The sequence below is a fragment of the Haliotis rufescens genome, unplaced genomic scaffold (genome assembly GCF_023055435.1).
Source record: "Haliotis rufescens isolate VD_foot unplaced genomic scaffold, xgHalRufe1.0.p SCAF_8, whole genome shotgun sequence".
Taxonomy (NCBI): Eukaryota; Metazoa; Mollusca; class Gastropoda; order Lepetellida; family Haliotidae; genus Haliotis; species Haliotis rufescens.
Genome location: NW_025964372.1, coordinates 1,100,323 through 1,117,915, shown reverse-complemented (window position 1 = coordinate 1,117,915; position 17,593 = coordinate 1,100,323). Strand labels below are relative to the sequence as shown.

The 17,593-nt window shown below is 43.9% G+C and overlaps 1 protein-coding gene across 3 annotated transcripts; it reads right to left on the bottom strand.

Moving 5' to 3' along the window:
* Positions 1-638: 638 nt before the first annotated feature.
* Positions 639-17,366, bottom strand: LOC124121299. Of its 3 annotated transcripts, none has more exons than XM_046484278.2 (6): positions 17,279-17,366; positions 14,595-14,807; positions 6,884-7,770; positions 5,058-6,633; positions 3,755-3,878; positions 639-3,102 (listed from the first exon to the last, which is right to left on the bottom strand). In XM_046484278.2, exons 2-6 carry the CDS (start codon positions 14,621-14,623, stop codon positions 2,236-2,238), a joined length of 3,483 nt encoding a protein of 1,160 aa, XP_046340234.2. In that variant the 5' UTR covers positions 14,624-14,807; positions 17,279-17,366; the 3' UTR covers positions 639-2,235. The 3 variants fall into 3 exon arrangements, with proteins under 3 accessions (XP_046340234.2, XP_046340235.2, XP_046340236.2); XM_046484279.2 differs by having other exon boundaries at positions 14,677-14,807; positions 17,279-17,299; XM_046484280.2 differs by lacking the exon at positions 14,595-14,807 and having other exon boundaries at positions 17,279-17,334.
* Between the last annotated feature and the right edge of the window lie 227 nt (positions 17,367-17,593).

Below are 17,593 nucleotides of genomic sequence, written 5' to 3'. Positions count from 1 at the left end.
CTAACCGGATCTGAACGGGGACGATATAAAGAGTGAGTGAGTTGGGTTTAACGCCGCTTTTAACAGTATTACATTTATATCGCGGCGTAAGCTTACTGTGGGAGGAAAGCCCGAAGTGATGCAGGTCTCAGACGTTAACCACTTCGGCGAAACCCACGAGCACGGGTATAGTGCTGACAAACCTAGAAACAAAATCGGGCGAACCGGGATTCGAACCCTTAATCATACGTTTCTGGCGCGCCAAAGGGAAGCAAATTGCAGCGCCTTAGACGAACTTAAAGGTTGCCACAGAGGCGTGGTTACAAGACCAATCTGCGGATTTCTATAAAAGGGGTATTAAAAGCTTGAATGACAAATGAACTATTGAGGTGAATGATGATTATATTGAAAAATAAAAGTGCAAAAGATATTATGCGACATGAGCAAAACTTCACACACACACACCTTCAAGAAACCATTTGGCATGTCCCGGAAGACAGGTGTTGGTCACGAATGATAGCCCATAGGCATATCTAAGTCTGAACTAGACTTTCACATTGGCTAGTGAACATTCTGAAGAGGGTATGGCTTGTCTATTTCTGAAACATAACACTCAGTTGCTCCAGATGTACAGCTGTATGTTATACCATAAAATCAAATATATTCACAAGAATTTTATTCATATTTGTGATACAATGAAGTAATGTTTTACAGATGTCAGGTATATCCTCTTTTCTACCAGTGAATGTAAGCTTGTGATTCCTTGTGGCAGGCTGAATGATGAATTACAGAACCAATTTGATTGATTCTGTTCATGTTGCAAAAAGGGTCATTATAGATTTGACACATACAAGAATGAACACCATACAGGGCAGAGCCTGAACATGAGGCCAGACTTTTTGAGGGGTTACGTATGTTTGCCCCCAAATTTCCGGTATTAGGACGAAAAAACAAAAACTAAAAAACTCCAGTTTCAAACATTTGTTTTGGCTTCCTCAACATGTGAATTAGGTTGGAAAAAGTTCTACAGAATAAAGTGGGGCCAACAGTTTCAATGGTTGGTCCTCCTGAAAAAAGAACCCACTGATTTTCATTACTTTTTAAACAAAAACATATTTTGGAATGAGCCGAATTGAAAACAAGTTTTATAAAAAAATCTGGCATGGGCTGGACAAACTGTTGTGATATCAATTACAGCATGAGTGAGTGAGTGAGTGAGTGAGTTGGGTTTAACGTGATGATAGTGCAACATATGTCTCCCAATTTACATCATGGTAAGAATAAAAAGCCTAATGGACATAGAAAAGTGTCTATCTTAAAACACCGTCTACTCCTCTGACTTAGCACTGTGATTTATGTACAGATGAAACTTAATCACTGATTATTTCATGGCATGATTTAACCTGTGAATTATCATTATGTGAATTAAATGTAAATAAAAACCCAAAATAAAACACAGGGTAGACAATCCTTATCTAACTTTCGACCTCCATTAAACAAGATAAATACCAGTTTGTAGATGAAGAAATACAGAAAATTGTCTGAAATTTTAAAACATTTTAGATGGCAACGAATATTACTCCAGTTTTAAATACAACTGAACAGAAATTGTCCCGAGAACTGAACCAAAGGAAAATACTTCAGCAAACACATTTATCACTGGGCATTATGAAAAAGTTTTATGAGGTTCGAGCCACTGTTTGTCTGTGGGAAATGCTTGATAAATCCTTAAATACTGAACAGTTTCAAAACAATAAAGGACTTTCTTACGACAATGATACAAAACAAACAGTGAGTTACAAAGTTTGAACACTTGAACATACACTAAACATCTCCCACTAAAAAGGTTTGATTCATGTATTGGTATGCAAATAAACTGAAAATACAAGCCAGTCATCTACCATTGTAGCTCATTGTCCTAGTACAAAACCTCACATACCTTGCTAATCAGCAGAACATAATGTAACGTAGACAATGTTTTCTAAGGCATACAGTGAGGATGCTTGATGATTTAAGGTCAACTGTAACCCTTGACATTGAAAGTACAACACAATCTAAAAAGGATTCCATTTCATAAATGAGAAACTGTTTTCAAAGTCACAAAATTCTTTCAAAGGTACTGCTTATCAAACCAGTTCCACCATTCCATACAGGAATACGTGCCAGCAGACTTACTCCAGCTCTAGACAAGTCTTCACTGGCAGCATCTGTTTAGCTATTTTGTCCACACAATCTCCAGTTTGTCTTTCTTCCAACTCAAGCTGTGTAATCCATCTGATCACCACCAGTAGTGTTCTCTTCACACTGCGACACATCTTCATCTTTCACTGCATCCCCTCCAGTCCCCTGGAGGTTCCCGGACACCACCTTGTTCCCCTTCCCTCGGCCTCGCCCACGCTTCCCCTTGTTTCCACCTCTGGGGGTACTTGTCTGGAAGGAGGCGTTGCCACGACCTACATTTGCGAATGGAGATTTCACTTTGGTCTTAGCTCCAGTAGTTGATGTTTCAAAGAAGGTAGAATGTGCAGTTTCATATTCTCCTGATGTGTCAAACGACTGACTGGCTGACCCTTTCCCTTTCTGGCCTTCTGGTTTGGGAGCTGGCATCAGCTGGTCCTTGATGTCAGCATGCTTGGGTAGAAGTTCCTTCGGGATGATGGAGTACTTGCCGCTGTGGCCGCCATTCTTTCTCAACAGCTCCGCCATCTTGTCTGGCATAAACTTCCTGAAGATGACTGAGTAAGCATGATCTTTATTCTGCTTAGTGGAGAAGCGCAAGTCAAAGCTACGTGCGATCAAGTTGAGCAGTTTCTTCTCCCCAGGAGGGAACCCTGGCCCAAACAGGAGTTCCTCTAGGTTTTCCTCCTTGGCAAACTTCTCTACCATCTGTTCGATGACCAGCTTGACCCACTTGTTGGCCATCAGAGGCTCAGACGTTGTCCCCTCTCCATTGGCTGCCCCCTCCTTCCCCTCCGCCCTCGGCTTCTCCTCCACGGAGGAGTCGGTGGTGACGGGGACCATGTCATTGGTTCCAGTGTCACCAGCCTCAGCCTTCAGCTTGTCCGCTTTTTCCTTGATTGTCTCGTATGTGAACCAGAAGTTCGACTCGTCTCGGGACACAACCTGGAACGGGAAAACACTTTTTACAATCCTTATCCATGACGCCGTACCATGCCTCAAAAACCGAAGTCCTCCATGGGGATTTAGAGGAAGAATCAGCACCCTGGGTATGTTTTAAGGGGTCACAAATGGACTGGTCATTTATGATAGGGGTGGGTGGGGCAGGGGATTGGACAAACGACTATCTTATTTTTAAAAAGTATTTCTATTTGAAATTGGTTCATGCCCTGCCCCAAGGATATAATGTCGCATAACCTCTCAACTAAAATATACATGTCTAACAATAACAGTGACTTAGTGCCTTTTTCATTCATTTCTCACAACTGTAGAGTTCCCGTATGCGTGACGTGTGCATTCGATCAGTAAACAGTCAAGAAATACAACGCAAGTTGAAAGGGATACACAGGGTGTTGTTATATTATCTGGTTCCAAGCGATCTTAGCACTAAGGTGATCGTATCTCCCATACCTTAACATAGACTTATGACAACTGAAGTGCTAAGACTGCTTTGTGAAAAGGGGCCCTGGTCTGCCTCGATATGATATGACTACTGGCAGTGTGTCTGTGTCAGTGTCATGTGTCACCTGAGCCGTTATTGACAAGACCAGACAACTATCCTCCTGCATGGTACATGCTAGCTGGACTTCCCCCTCACCTTGATGGCTGTCTGTGTCTGGTACAGCTTGAACAGAGCGTCGCCTGCAGACAGGTTGCGGGCTGCGTTCTTGGCTGGAGCACACGCCTCTCCCACCAGCTCTTGTTGGATGTACATCTCACACCTGGAAGTGGAAGGACCATGTGTGGTCAAACAGGAAGATGGAACACCTGCATATGTGCTCAGGGAATTATTAAGGCATTGGAATAGGCTGATATTCAGTACCATATCTGACACAAAAAGTCAAAAGTGACACAAATTATTGTGGTTCAAGGCCCCTACCACAAAGACTAATGACTGTCGTAAGTCTGAGATCGCTCTATAGAAAAGGACGGAGCTTTGCAAGGCTGATCAATAAGAGAAAAGGGCATAAGTCTTCACGTTCCATTACATCACTGAACATGCTGATTGCAATGCAATGTCAAAATGCTTCAGATTTACAGAAAATATAGAGCTTTGAAAAGAACAAATTCCCTAATTTGCCTGGCTTGTAGTTTGAATAACTAGCCAAATTCTACCTTCTAACAACCTTTTCTTCACTGATCATAATATCTTATCCTTGACTTATTCATGACAGTACTGACTTGGTAAGATCACTTAATGGAATGGGGACCTGGACAACATAAATATCATTATCAACAAATTAGCTGCTTCACATCCAACACCATGTCAGAGTGCAAATATTTTATGTTCATTTATCCATCAGCCTAAACCAAGATCTGAGGACATCACATTACGGGTCATGTTAGAATGACCTTTCATCCAACCAACCGGCGCGTTGCTTACCAGATCTGGAAAGTAGGGATTCTGAATGACTGTTACAGGCTGTTAGACTGAATCTGTCAAAATCATGGTCCATCTCTTGCTTCAAGGGGATAAACATTTGAACAGACACTCTTGGCCATCTATCAGACATTCCAGAATTTTACTTTCTTCAGTTTTCAAATTTTGAATCGAGAACTTTGTCAAGATATTTTTTAAAAGAGAAGTCTGGAATGAAAGTTGCCATTTTGAAACTAGTGCCATAAATCTCGAAAAAGCAGCTTTCTGACTAGCTAATGCCGACTTCTTGTTAGTCATGTCATGAAAGGTAGTTCTGACATGACCAGTAACGGGATGTCCTTGGGTCTTTGTTTTGGTCAGTGGATAAATGAACATAAAATATGTGCACTCGAACAAGGTGTTGGCTGTGAAGGGGGTAATTTGTTGAAGTGGTAGCGAGCACTAAGATCAGATTTTAATGAGATAGAAGTTCTGGGCAAAGACAATGACATCACATATCCTCAATCTCAAGTCAACCTACTTGAAAAATGTCCCAACTGGGCTTATCTTCCATTCCAACAACATAGCATTCTGGGTAGCACTCATGTTGAGGATGCAGAAAGCTTGTCTCTTCCGGTCGAACGCCCACTCATGATGCTCAATGAGGACGATGTCGTTCTTGTCTTTGCCATGCTCCATCGGGTCCAGCTTCATTCGCTTCAGCCGCTGCAGGTTTGACTCCCCAGTCCGGCTCTGTCCCTTCACCCACACTTCTAGGACACCGGGACCCTTGGTGTCTTCAGGGGTCAGTTTCTGAAAGTCATTGTAGATTATTTCAGCCGTGCTTGTGGAAAGAACATCCAAGGCTTTGGTGTAAGCATCGCACTGTGCATCTTTGCGTTTCTCTCCCTCCCCAATAGCCAGCAGGATGTTGTCCAAGTAGAGGTCACACTGGATTGTGCCTTTGACGTCCTTGCTCCCCCCCTTCCTGTAGACACATGTGGGCACAAGGAGCAGTTGATGGGCAGTGACGTCCAGAAGGTTGACCACTGAGTCTATACCCGGAAACTCAGGGACTGATATCAAGAGGGTCTTCAGTTTCTCAAGGGTCCGCTCACTGGGAAGACTGGCGTTGTCCTCTTTGAAGTCTTGACCAGCTGCTGCTGTAGCTAAAGGATCGAACGTGGGCATGTCATCGGCTTCATCTGGAGAAATACCCTGCATGATCACAGAAATGGGTTTTGTCTTCAGGAACACAATGGCCTTTTCAAACGTCTTCAGTTTAGCCTCCTTCTTCTTGTGACTTGTGGCTGAAGCTATTAATGTGTCATTAATTGTCATCTTCCCCTTGAACCACAGCTTCCCATTGGGCAGTCGGGTATTTTCTTCCGCATACTTGTGAGACAGGTTACAGAAGGAGGCAGAGAAGGACTGAGTCAGCTCACTGATGACGTTGTTGCAGTTGGCCTTCCCACTGTTCAAGTACTGTATCAACTGATCAAAGTTCACCTCAAGTCCAACCAGACCCGAAGCAGGTTCTCCCTTAGTGCCCTCCTCCAAGGATGCCACCTTCTTCTGGGCATCCATCACAGGGTTCGAGCTCCCTTCATCCTTCAGCGAAGCCAGCAGCTCGGCTCTCATCTTCTCCGTCCCAACATCTTCCATCTTCATGATGGCAGCAACACTCTTGGATTTCAGGACATCGACAGCCTTTCTGAAACACTCATGCTTTACTTCTTTCTTGTTTGCACCCACACTTCTCGCCAGGAAAACAGATCCGATGAAGAGTCTCCCTGTGAACATCATCTTGTTGCAGACTTTGAGGAGCTCCTCTACTTGGTAATCAGATTTGAGACTGAGCTTGCTGCCTGTCAGACCATTCTCAACCGTCTGGATGTCATTGACTCTCTGGGTATCATTCTGGATAAACAAAGCAAACCGTCGCATCTTCTCAGCCATAGACATGTTGGAGCTGTCGATTGTGGACACTTTGGCAAGGCTGTGAACAGGGGCTACCTGACCAAAGCCTCCTCTGTTTCCTCGCCCTCTTGGGCCACCTCTAGCCACTTGACTACCCTTTGGGCTCCCGCGCATCCCCCTGTTGAATTTGTTTTGACCTGCAACAGTTGTTAAACAATGCTTTATAAATGAGTGTTGTGTAGTGAACGATATCAACATGATAGTGACAGGTGACAGATCATAAATCATACTTACCATACCAGACTCAAATTAAACTATCCCTTGAATATTTACAGGATGTGAGAGTCTATGATAGTATTTAGAATTGGTAGGCAGTGTCCCTATCCATAATAAAGAAGTTGACATACATCAAACTTAGGGATCGTGAACCAAAACACATTTACTCACCACCAAAACCAGCAGCTTTGTCATAGGGTGTCGCCTTGGCAAGACCTCTACCACGCCCTCCTCGACCTCCACCTCCAAAGCCACCAAAGCTTGGCCCGTCATTCCAGTTCCCCCCTCTTCCTCCACGCCCCCCTCTCTTGCCCCTCCCCCCATCAGATTGCTGGCTCACCAGTTGGAGGGCCTTCCTGATTTTATCAAAATCCACAGTCCCCTGCTTCTTATACTGTATCTCCGCCGCCTTCAACACGGCAAAGTCATCGGTAAAGTCTGGATCGTCCGATTGGTTACCAAATGAAAACGATTTTCCCCTTCCTCTCCCCCCTCTACTTTGTCCACCCCAATTAGACGACCTTCCGAAATTTGAGCCCCCCTTGTAACCTGAACCTCCTCCAAAACCCGAACCTCCCCCAAAACTTGAACCTCCCCCGAATCCTGAACCTCCCCCGAATCCTGAACCTCCCCCGAATCCTGAACCTCCCCCAAAACCTGAACCTCCCCCGTAACCAGTGTCTCCCCCATACCCAGTGTCTCCCCCATAGTTGGAGGAGCCAGTACCTCCCCATCCCCCCCCACCACTGTTCCAATCAGCTCCAGAGGACGAGGATGCTGCTGTGGAGGAGCCCATGTTGTCGTACTGTCTCATCTTCCAGGGGCTGTCGAAGTTGTCCATGCCGCTGTCAAACATGCTGTTCATGCCGCTTGTGGTGTTGGACTGGTTGGCGTATGGAAAGGGAGGTGGGGGTGGGAGTGCCATTGAGTCGGAATACCCTCCCTCATTCCACATGTCGGTCTTTCTCTTCTTGTTGAATGGGTCATCTGATCCTCCCATGTCCTCATACGGACGTCGTCCACCAGTATACATTGCCGGGCTGGATGTCGAGTTATACCTGAAATTTGCCAGAAGAAGATATTTCAGGCATGTTCATTGTTCCCCCACACAGATACAAACATGTTAACAGTTGTAGTCAGGTTTGAGAAGACATTATAGTCAAGACTGTTTGTTTTTCTGAAAGTATTCTAGATGATACAAAAGATGCATTCATAAAAGCATCCGGTTACATTTCTGCAGCTAGTTATTTCATCAAAAAGTCATCCTTGTTATTATAAAGAAGTCACATCACGACATTTTTCTCTACATCAAAATCATTACATGTCAGAAATAATTAAACAATTTCCCAGCAAATTACGTTCAATGTAATTGTTTAATGCTGCTTTGAACATTTCAGTAATAATACAGCATTAGCAAACTACAAAGGATAAGTCATAAGACCACAAGTTTTTTTTCAGATTTTGGGTGTACATTTCTTACATTTGTTTTGTCTGAATCCAATCTCATTAAAATCAGATCTTTCACTCCGATACAGAACCACTCTGAGTGAGTGAGTGAGTGAGTGAGTGAGTGAGTGAGTGAGTGAGGTTTAATGCCGCTTTTAACATTATTCCAGTTATATCATGGCATGTGAGCTTAATGTGGGAGGAAAGCCAAGAGTCTACCACGTTTACCACTTGGGTGAAACCACCAAGCACGCGTATGGTGCTGACAAACCTAGAAACATCATCGGGGTGAACCGGGATTCAAACCCACATTCATAAATTTCTGGTGTTCCCAAAGGATGCAACTCTCCACAGCGAATCACGGCTCCTTAAACTACTGGGCCACCCGTGCCCCCAGTCCACATGTGAGGACAACTCCATCCAATATCACATAAAGCGAACCCTGAGCCAACTTTTAACAAAACCAAACCCACAGAACACAGACATTCTTTCAGGGGTACTCCCCTCCATCATGGGTGAAGTGAGTGATTTTACGCCGCTTTTAGCAATATTCCACCAATATCACTGCAGGGTACACCAGAAATGGGCTTCACACAGGGCATATGGGGAAACGAACCCAGGTCTTCAGCATGACGAGAAAACGCTTTAACCACTAGGCTACACCATCACCCCCTCCTTGAGTGAGTGAGTGAGTGAGTGAGTGAGTGAGTGAGTGAGAAAGTGAGTGAGTGAGTGAGTGAGTGAGTGAGTGAGTGTGTGAGTGTTTAGCGCCGCTGTTAACAGTACTCCATTTATATCACGGTGTGTCAGCTTAATGTAGGAGAAAAGCCTGAAGTGATGCATGTCTCAGACGTTTCACCACTTTGGAGAAACCCACGAGCTCGTGTACGGTGCTGACCCCTCTTTATGGGTGTAGTTGCCATGGAAATGATGGTAAGTAAAACATCAACAATATACTGTTGCTGTTTTCCTCATTTACATTCAGAACAGGCTGATCAATTTCATTTCCGATATACAGAAATCAGACATGCTTATCTGAAAGTTTGGCTCATTCATAGCGACAACATAGACGACTCAGTTCTGACTGGCTGGTTAAAAACTATGACCTTCCCTGATATCCTCAGGTCTTCAAGTCATAGGTATCGTGTCGGAGTTAAAGATCTGATCTTAATGAGATTGGTCTTATACAATTATACCTTTACATTCATAACATTTTGAGAACAACTTAACATGCATGCGACTAGGACAATAAATTGTGTTACTTCAAATTATTTCAATATCAATCATTGTGATCATAATAATCATAACAAGTGATCACAATAACATCAGTTTCATCAATAGTGTAATGATGGAATTATAGAGCAGTATAATAGCTGCATTATTAGGGTCATGCTAATGGAGTAATAAAATACATCTTTGTGAAATCTTTCACATATGAATGACTGATGGTTCTCTTTTTCACACAAACACAAAGGATGGCCATCATTGTAGGACTTAGTTTTTGACAAATGGTTTGTTTGTGTCACGCCACACTCAGCAATATTCCAGCAGTCTGTAGATAATCCAGCCTGGTCCAGACAATCATGTCATCAGTACTGTGAGCAACAATCCACGCTGTCCGAGTACCATGACACTCATCAAGCCGCTGAACCTGACCACCTGATCTATTTGGTCACCTCTTACAAAGGTCGCGGGGGACCTATATTGTAACCTGGAGTCCCCACAGGGAGATAAGCATAGGTTGCGGGGGACATATATTGTAACCTGGAGTCCCCACAGGGAGATAAGCAAAGGTCGCGGGGGACCTATATTGTAACCTGGAGTCCCCACAGGGAGATAAGCATAGGTTGCGGGGGACATATATTGTAACCTGGAGTCCCCACAGGGAGATAAGCAAAGGTCGCGGGGGACCTATATTGTAACCTGGAGTCCCCACAGGGAGATAAGCATAGGTTGCGGGGGACATATATTGTAACCTGGAGTCCCCACAGGGAGATAAGCATAGGTTGCGGGGGACCTATATTGTAACCTGGAGTCCCCACAGGGAGATAAGCATAGGTTGCGGGGGACTTATATTCTAACCTGGAGTCCCCACAGGGAGATAAGCATAGGTCGCGGGGGACCTATATTGTAACCCAGAGTCCCCACGGGGAGACAAGCATAGGTTGCGGGGGACTTATATTGTAACCTGGAGTCCCCACAGGGAGATAAGCATAGGTTGCGGGGGACCTATATTGTAACCTGGAGTCCCCACAGGGAGATAAGCATAGGTTGCGGGGGACCTATATTGTAACCTGGAGTCCCCACAGGGAGATAAGCATAGGTTGCGGGGGACCTATATTGTAACCTGGAGTCCCCACAGGGAGATAAGCATAGGTTGCGGGGGACTTATATTCTAACCTGGAGTCCCCACAGGGAGATAAGCATAGGTCGCGGGGGACCTATATTGTAACCCAGAGTCCCCACAGGGAGACAAGCATAGGTTGCGGGGGACTTATATTGTAACCTGGAGTCCCCACAGGGAGATAAGCATAGGTTGCGGGGGACCTATATTGTAACCCGGAGTCCCCACGGGGAGACAAGCATAGGTCGCGGGGGACCTATATTCTAACCCGGAATCCCCACAGGGAGACAAGCATAGGTCGCGGGGGACCTATATTCTAACCCGGAATCCCCACAGGGAGATAAGCATAGGTTGAGGGGGACCTATATTGTAACCCGGAGTCCCACAGGGAGATAAGCATAGGTTGCTGGGGACTTATATTGTAACCCGGAGTCCCACAGGGAGATAAGCATAGGTTGCTGGGGACTTATATTGTAACCCGGAGTCCCCACAGGGAGACAAGCATAGGTTGCTGGGGACTTATATTGTAACCTGGAGTCCCCACAGGGAGACAAGCATAGGTTGCTGGGGACTTATATTGTAACCTGGAGTCCCCACAGGGAGACAAGCATAGGTTGCGGGGGACTTATATTGTAACCCGGAGTCCCACAGGGAGATAAGCATAGGTTGCCAGGGACTTATATTGTAACCCGGAGTCCCCACAGGGAGACAAGCATAGGTTGCTGGGGACTTATATTGTATCCTGGAGTCCCCACAGGGAGACAAGCATAGGTTGCTGGGGACTTATATTGTAACCTGGAGTCCCCACAGGGAGACAAGCATAGGTTGCTGGGGACTTATATTGTAACCTGGAGTCCCCACAGGGAGACAAGCATAGGTTGCTGGGGACTTATATTGTAACCTGGAGTCCCCACAGGGAGACAAGCATAGGTTGCTGGGGACTTATATTGTAACCTGGAGTCCCCACAGGGAGACAAGCATAGGTTGCTGGGGACTTATATTGTAACCTGGAGTCCCCTCAGGGAGACAAGCATAGGTTGCTGGGGACTTATATTGTAACCTGGAGTCCCCTCAGGGAGACAAGCATAGGTTGCTGGGGACTTATATTGTAACCTGCAGTCCCCTCAGGGAGATAAGCATAGGTTGCTGGGGACTTATATTGTAACCTGGAGTCCCCACAGGGAGACAAGCATAGGTTGCTGGGGACTTATATTGTAACCTGGAGTCCCCACAGGGAGACAAGCATAGGTTGCGGGGGACTTATATTGTAACCTGGAGTCCCAACAGGGAGACAAGCATAGGTTGCTGGGGACTTATATTGTAACCTGGAGTCCCCACAGGGAGACAAGCATAGGTTGCCAGGGACTTATATTCTAACCTGGAGTCCCCTCAGGGAGACAAGCATAGGTTGCTGGGGACTTCTATTGTAACCTGGAGTCCCCACAGGGAGACAAGCATAGGTTGCTGGTTATATTGTAACCTGGAGTCCCAACAGGGAGACAAGCATAGGTTGCTGGGGACTTATATTGTAACCTGGAGTCCCCACAGGGAGACAAGCATAGGTTACCAGGGACTTATATTCTAACCTGGAGTCCCCTCAGGGAGACAAGCATAGGTTGCTGGGGACTTATATTGTAACCTGGAGTCCCCACAGGGAAACAAGCATAGGTTGCTGGGGACTTATATTGTAACCTGGAGTCCCCTCAGGGAGATAAGCATAGGTTGCTGGGGACTTATATTGTAACCTGGAGTCCCCACAGGGAGACAAGCATAGGTTGCTGGGGACTTATATTGTAACCTGGAGTCCCCACAGGGAGACAAGCATAGGTTGCCAGGGACTTATATTCTAACCTGGAGTCCCCTCAGGGAGACAAGCATAGGTTGCTGGGGACTTCTATTGTAACCTGGAGTCCCCACAGGGAGACAAGCATAGGTTGCTGGTTATATTGTAACCTGGAGTCCCAACAGGGAGACAAGCATAGGTTGCTGGGGACTTATATTGTAACCTGGAGTCCCCACAGGGAGACAAGCATAGGTTACCAGGGACTTATATTCTAACCTGGAGTCCCCTCAGGGAGACAAGCATAGGTTGCTGGGGACTTATATTGTAACCTGGAGTCCCCACAGGGAGACAAGCATAGGTTGCTGGGGACTTATATTGTAACCTGGAGTCCCACAGGGAGACAAGCATAGGTTGCTGGGGACTTATATTGTAACCTGGAGTCCCCTCAGGGAGACAAGCATAGGTTGCTGGGGACTTCTATTGTAACCTGGAGTCCCCACAGGGAGACAAGCATAGGTTGCTGGGGACTTCTATTGTAACCTGGAGTCCCCACAGGGAGACAAGCATAGGTTGCTGGGGACTTATATTGTAACCTGGAGTCCCCTCAGGGAGATAAGCATAGGTTGCGGGGGACATATATTGTAACCTGGAGTCCCCACAGGGAGATAAGCATAGGTTGCGGGGGACCTATATTCTAACCCGGAGTCCCCACAGGGAGACAAGCATAGGTTGCTGGGGACTTATATTGTAACCTGGAGTCCCCACAGGGAGACAAGCATAGGTTGCGGGGGACCTATATTCTAACCCAGAGTCCCCACAGGGAGATAAGCATAGGTTGCGGGGGACATATATTGTAACCTGGAGTCCCCACAGGGAGATAAGCATAGGTTGCGGGGGACCTATATTCTAACCTGGAGTCCCCACAGGGAGACAAGCATAGGTTGCTGGGGACCTATTTTCTAACCCGGAGTCCCCACAGGGAGACAAGCATAGGTTGCTGGGGACCTATTTTCTAACCCGGAGTCCTCACAGGGAGACAAGCATAGGTTGCTGGGGACCTATATTGTAACCCGGAGTCCCCACAGGGAGACAAGCATAGGTTGCTGGGGACCTAAATTCTAACCCGGAGTCCCCACAGGGAGACAAGCATAAGTTGCTGGGGACCTATTTCTAACCCGGAGTCCCCACAGGGAGACAAACATGGGTTGCTGGGGACCTATATTCTTACCTGGAATCCCCACAGGGAGACAAAAAACAACAAAGCCTTCTCAGACTAGAAGGTACAACACATTCCAGCTACATGATGGCCTTTAAATAATCGGGTCTTGACCAGACACCAGTGATCATATATCATTCTAGTCTGCAGCTCATTTTCTGACTTGTTTTTTTTATTTATTGTAAAATAACTAGTCCCGAAATAATTTCACGAGCCCTGGACAAACGGACTATTGGAAATCCCTGCATCATGAGCACTGTCTTATGCCATCGTGGTACAATGACACTATACCAAATCGCTGAACCTTTAGTCACCATAGGTAGTATGGGACCTATTTCATCCCGGAATCTCCATGGGGACTGCCTCCGTTCACATACAAGTTGGATAGTACGCCGACAACACAACTATTAAGCTTCAGCCTCTTTATGTGTTGATGGTATTTCTGACACTGGTGGTGCTTTGTGTGAAAAAGAGACCCTCTCATTTCAAGTGCTGATTTCTATTGTAAGAATGCAACAAGCGGTTAAGCCTGAGGTTTTACAATGGTTGAAATAGAATCTGATGCATTGGCTTCCCATATAAAAGAAAGGTAATTTCATGTTAAGAGTCTGCACTGCTCAAAATGAATATCCCTATGTAAAATACAAGATTTCTGAAACTCATGCTCATAACATAATCTTAATATGCATGGTGGATCATTCCTATAAACAGATAATGATTTTGCTTTTGAACGGAGAGACTACTAACTCAAGTCTGATCTCTGCAAAAAAATAATTTCACATTATTAATCCTCTAGTTTCCAATACCAACACGTGAACCTAGACTTAAATGTCATTGTTGCACTGGTACCATCTTTGACTGCATTTCAAAATATTTCCAAGGGTTATCAAAATATTCCACTTTGTGTAAACTAGGTTACTATTCTGAAAAAGACAGGCCATAATACAGAAACATTATTTCTAAACAGAGAAGTATGTGCGACCTATGTGAAACTGTGTCCCTCCTAACAGGCTTCCCGCATCTTCAGCATCTTACAATAGCCATCAGCATCTTAACAAGCAACATAAATACTGAGCCCCAAGTCTGAACTCACTGAAGAAAGGACCCCAGATCTCCTGCCATCACGGACAGCACTGAGAGTTGGGGCTAATATATCTTTCAGTAAGTGCAGTTACCTCTCTTGAAATTGTCAACTGATTTCGTTGCTAAGAGACGACTGCTGAGTTAAAGATCAGACTGTACGTGGCACTCTGATCTTGAACACAAAAGGCAGTTTTACTCAGTGTCGTCTTGCTTCAATCGGATCCTGTTGATCAAAGAAGAAAATGGCAGATTAAAAGCACATACTGATTTTGCTCTATGAAGCATAGTTATTGTCTCAAATCCAGAGTGGATAAGAGCTAGAAAATTGAAACTGCTATGAGATAGTATGACAGTCAGTCTGTGCTAACAGCTCTTCAGTCAAGTAGCACAAACTAGTCGTCGTGCATCATTTATCATGTTTACATCATGCACATAGGCTATTACTATCGAAACATAATAATAAGCCCGATAGAAAAATATTGATGCTTTCTGTAACTGCTAGAAGGTGCAAGATGATGTATGCCAAGGTGTTGAAGCAAAATTCAAGACTTCACCTATGCTTCATCAAAACTTCACCTTGATAATTCTAAAACTGTACACTGGTTTAAAACCAAGGTAAGCACTGTGAGTGTGTCTATCCACTCACTACTCAATAGTGACAGAATAGTGCAACATCCTCCAGGCCATGTTTGTCTACCCATTGTGATTAATTCTACCATTGGTTTATCACCAAAAAAGATCTATCCCTCTGCATCGAACTAGAGATTAGTTTTTCAATTCTATTGCCATGATTAATATTTTCATATTTTTAGTTTCGAAAATCACTCATTTTTGTCCCTGTTTCCTTCTATTGTATATTAAGATGTCCTTCTGGGCCTACACTATCACCAAGTTTACTGATAATTCCCAGGTGTGTTGAAGTATGTGCTAGCTTTTCAAAACCACACAGTTATCAATCTATATACTTACCTTTCAGCGATCCCATCAACCACTAATACAACTCAATACACATTAGCATAATTAGGCACATCTTCATGGTGAATGATTTGTCCGAGTAGTAACTTATCATGCTTACTGTGTCTACAAGGAAAGTACAACTGTCTTTCTTAAACAATTCCCAAACATGAGTTGTATACAAACTTTTATTCTTAAGTGTTTACGAATATATTCAAAAACAGACATGTCACTGTTCCAAACCCTTGCTCCTAAAAAATGGGATAACCAGTTTGTCTGTGAGTATCGGTTGTTGACTGGTACCTACAATTACGTCCCCATACAATAATTGGGAAAAGTTGGGGAAGTGAAAACACTGCAACTGAGCTTGAGTTCTGGCATCTTATCAAGAATTTCTGCTCAAGAAGTTGCATGTTTTTCCTATCCTAATGGTCATATGAATATCCCCATGTCACATATTTTTTAGCCTAACCTCTTTTCAAGCCTCTAAACAATACATAATCACATGCTTAATAGTGTAATCAAGTTAGATGTTTCAAAACCCACTGAAGACATGAAAGTCTTTGCTACTTGTCTCTGAAGTTATGTTAGGAATTAAGCTACACAGGGTAAGATATTCAATAAGTAGTGAAACATATCTCAACACTTGCTTTTTCACGAATGCACATTCTAATGAAACTTTGATCTGATGATAATTTTGCATTGGAAAATTTGTATGTACCGATTATGTATCGGCTATCGTACACTTTCTGTCTGTAATGTCATGTGACATATCATGTTGTGCAGCTATTTTTAACTTGACTGTAATGGAGGGGCTCGAAATGATGTGATTGTAACAAGATGGCTCCTGATGGACCTGTCTCGCTTAGCAAGGCATTATCAAGATAAAATTAACAAGACATGGTCATTTGACCATCCAAATGTTAACAGAAACAAATGTCTCAAAGGTTAGACATAATTTTAGTGTATTGATATTGCTATTAGACATGTTATCAGAAATAACTTCTCACAACATGAGGACATTCCATTTTGAGACATTATTTCATTACAAACAGTTGTCAATGGATTTCTCATTGATTAAAAAACATTTCTTATGATGTAGATGGCAGGAGCAGATTATGCCAAAATATGATGTCACCGCAACAAGTTGGTGATTGACTCCTTATTCCTCACCTCTTAGAACATGTAGAATTTAGATGGCACTGGGAAATTTCATTTCTAGATTTACTTAACCATGGGAGGACTAATCGTGTTAAAATACTATGAAATTCTTAGTCACAGACTGCATTCACCAGCAAATATATAAAAATGTATCAACATTTTCTACCCAGTCCTGGACAGGTTAAGTACTGCTTTACTTCCCACTTCTCGTATAGTATATTTCTTTGTTTCTTACTTTTCATCTTGTCATTCGGCTGAACAAATGGCACGATATTACTGAGCTTCATGCGTTAACATGAATTCGTTTGAAATATTAGTTAGTTGTGTAATGTGCCTAAACCTATCACCAAATCAGAGATACGATAAATTGCTGGCCAGTTATTATGCTTTGCAAGAGTGAAATCTGAGGCAAGTGAACGCTTTGCAAGGAACGGATGCGCCGATAAATGTCGGAAAATGAAAACAAACGTTTGTCGATTGGATAGATTATTCTTAATCTACAACAATATACGAATTTGTCTACGTGCTTATAATGACTGGTACTTCCTGAAATAGCGTGTTATTCCATTATGATCTTACCCAAAATTATCTTCATGATTAGGTCAACGTGAAGCCATGCGTCAAAGCGCCCTCTACACGGAAGGAAGTTCGACAACTCTTCTCCCACCACCTACCACATCTTTGCCCATGCAGTCTCACCAGCGTGTTGCAACAATTGTTCGAATTCACAGGTTAGCTGAATACTCCCCGGAGATGAATGTAAACAAATGTTATTGACCAACAAATATATTGAAAAGATATTCTATCGTTCAGAATCGTAGAGTTGTATAAATAAAGTACATAAGTACACGATGAATAATACTAAAATACTAAAACATTTAGCGGCACACCTCA

Excerpts from the sequence above, each read along its gene's own strand:
- LOC124121299 (XM_046484278.2), bottom strand. The coding sequence starts at position 14,623 with ATGGCAGGAGATCTGGGGTCCTTTCTTCA. Across the intron at positions 3,879-5,057 it reads CCAGTTGGGACATTTTTCAA|GTGTGAGATGTACATCCAAC; the intron begins GTAGGTTGACTT and ends TTCCACTTCCAG. Across the intron at positions 3,103-3,754 it reads AGACACAGACAGCCATCAAG|GTTGTGTCCCGAGACGAGTC; the intron begins GTGAGGGGGAAG and ends TTCCCGTTCCAG.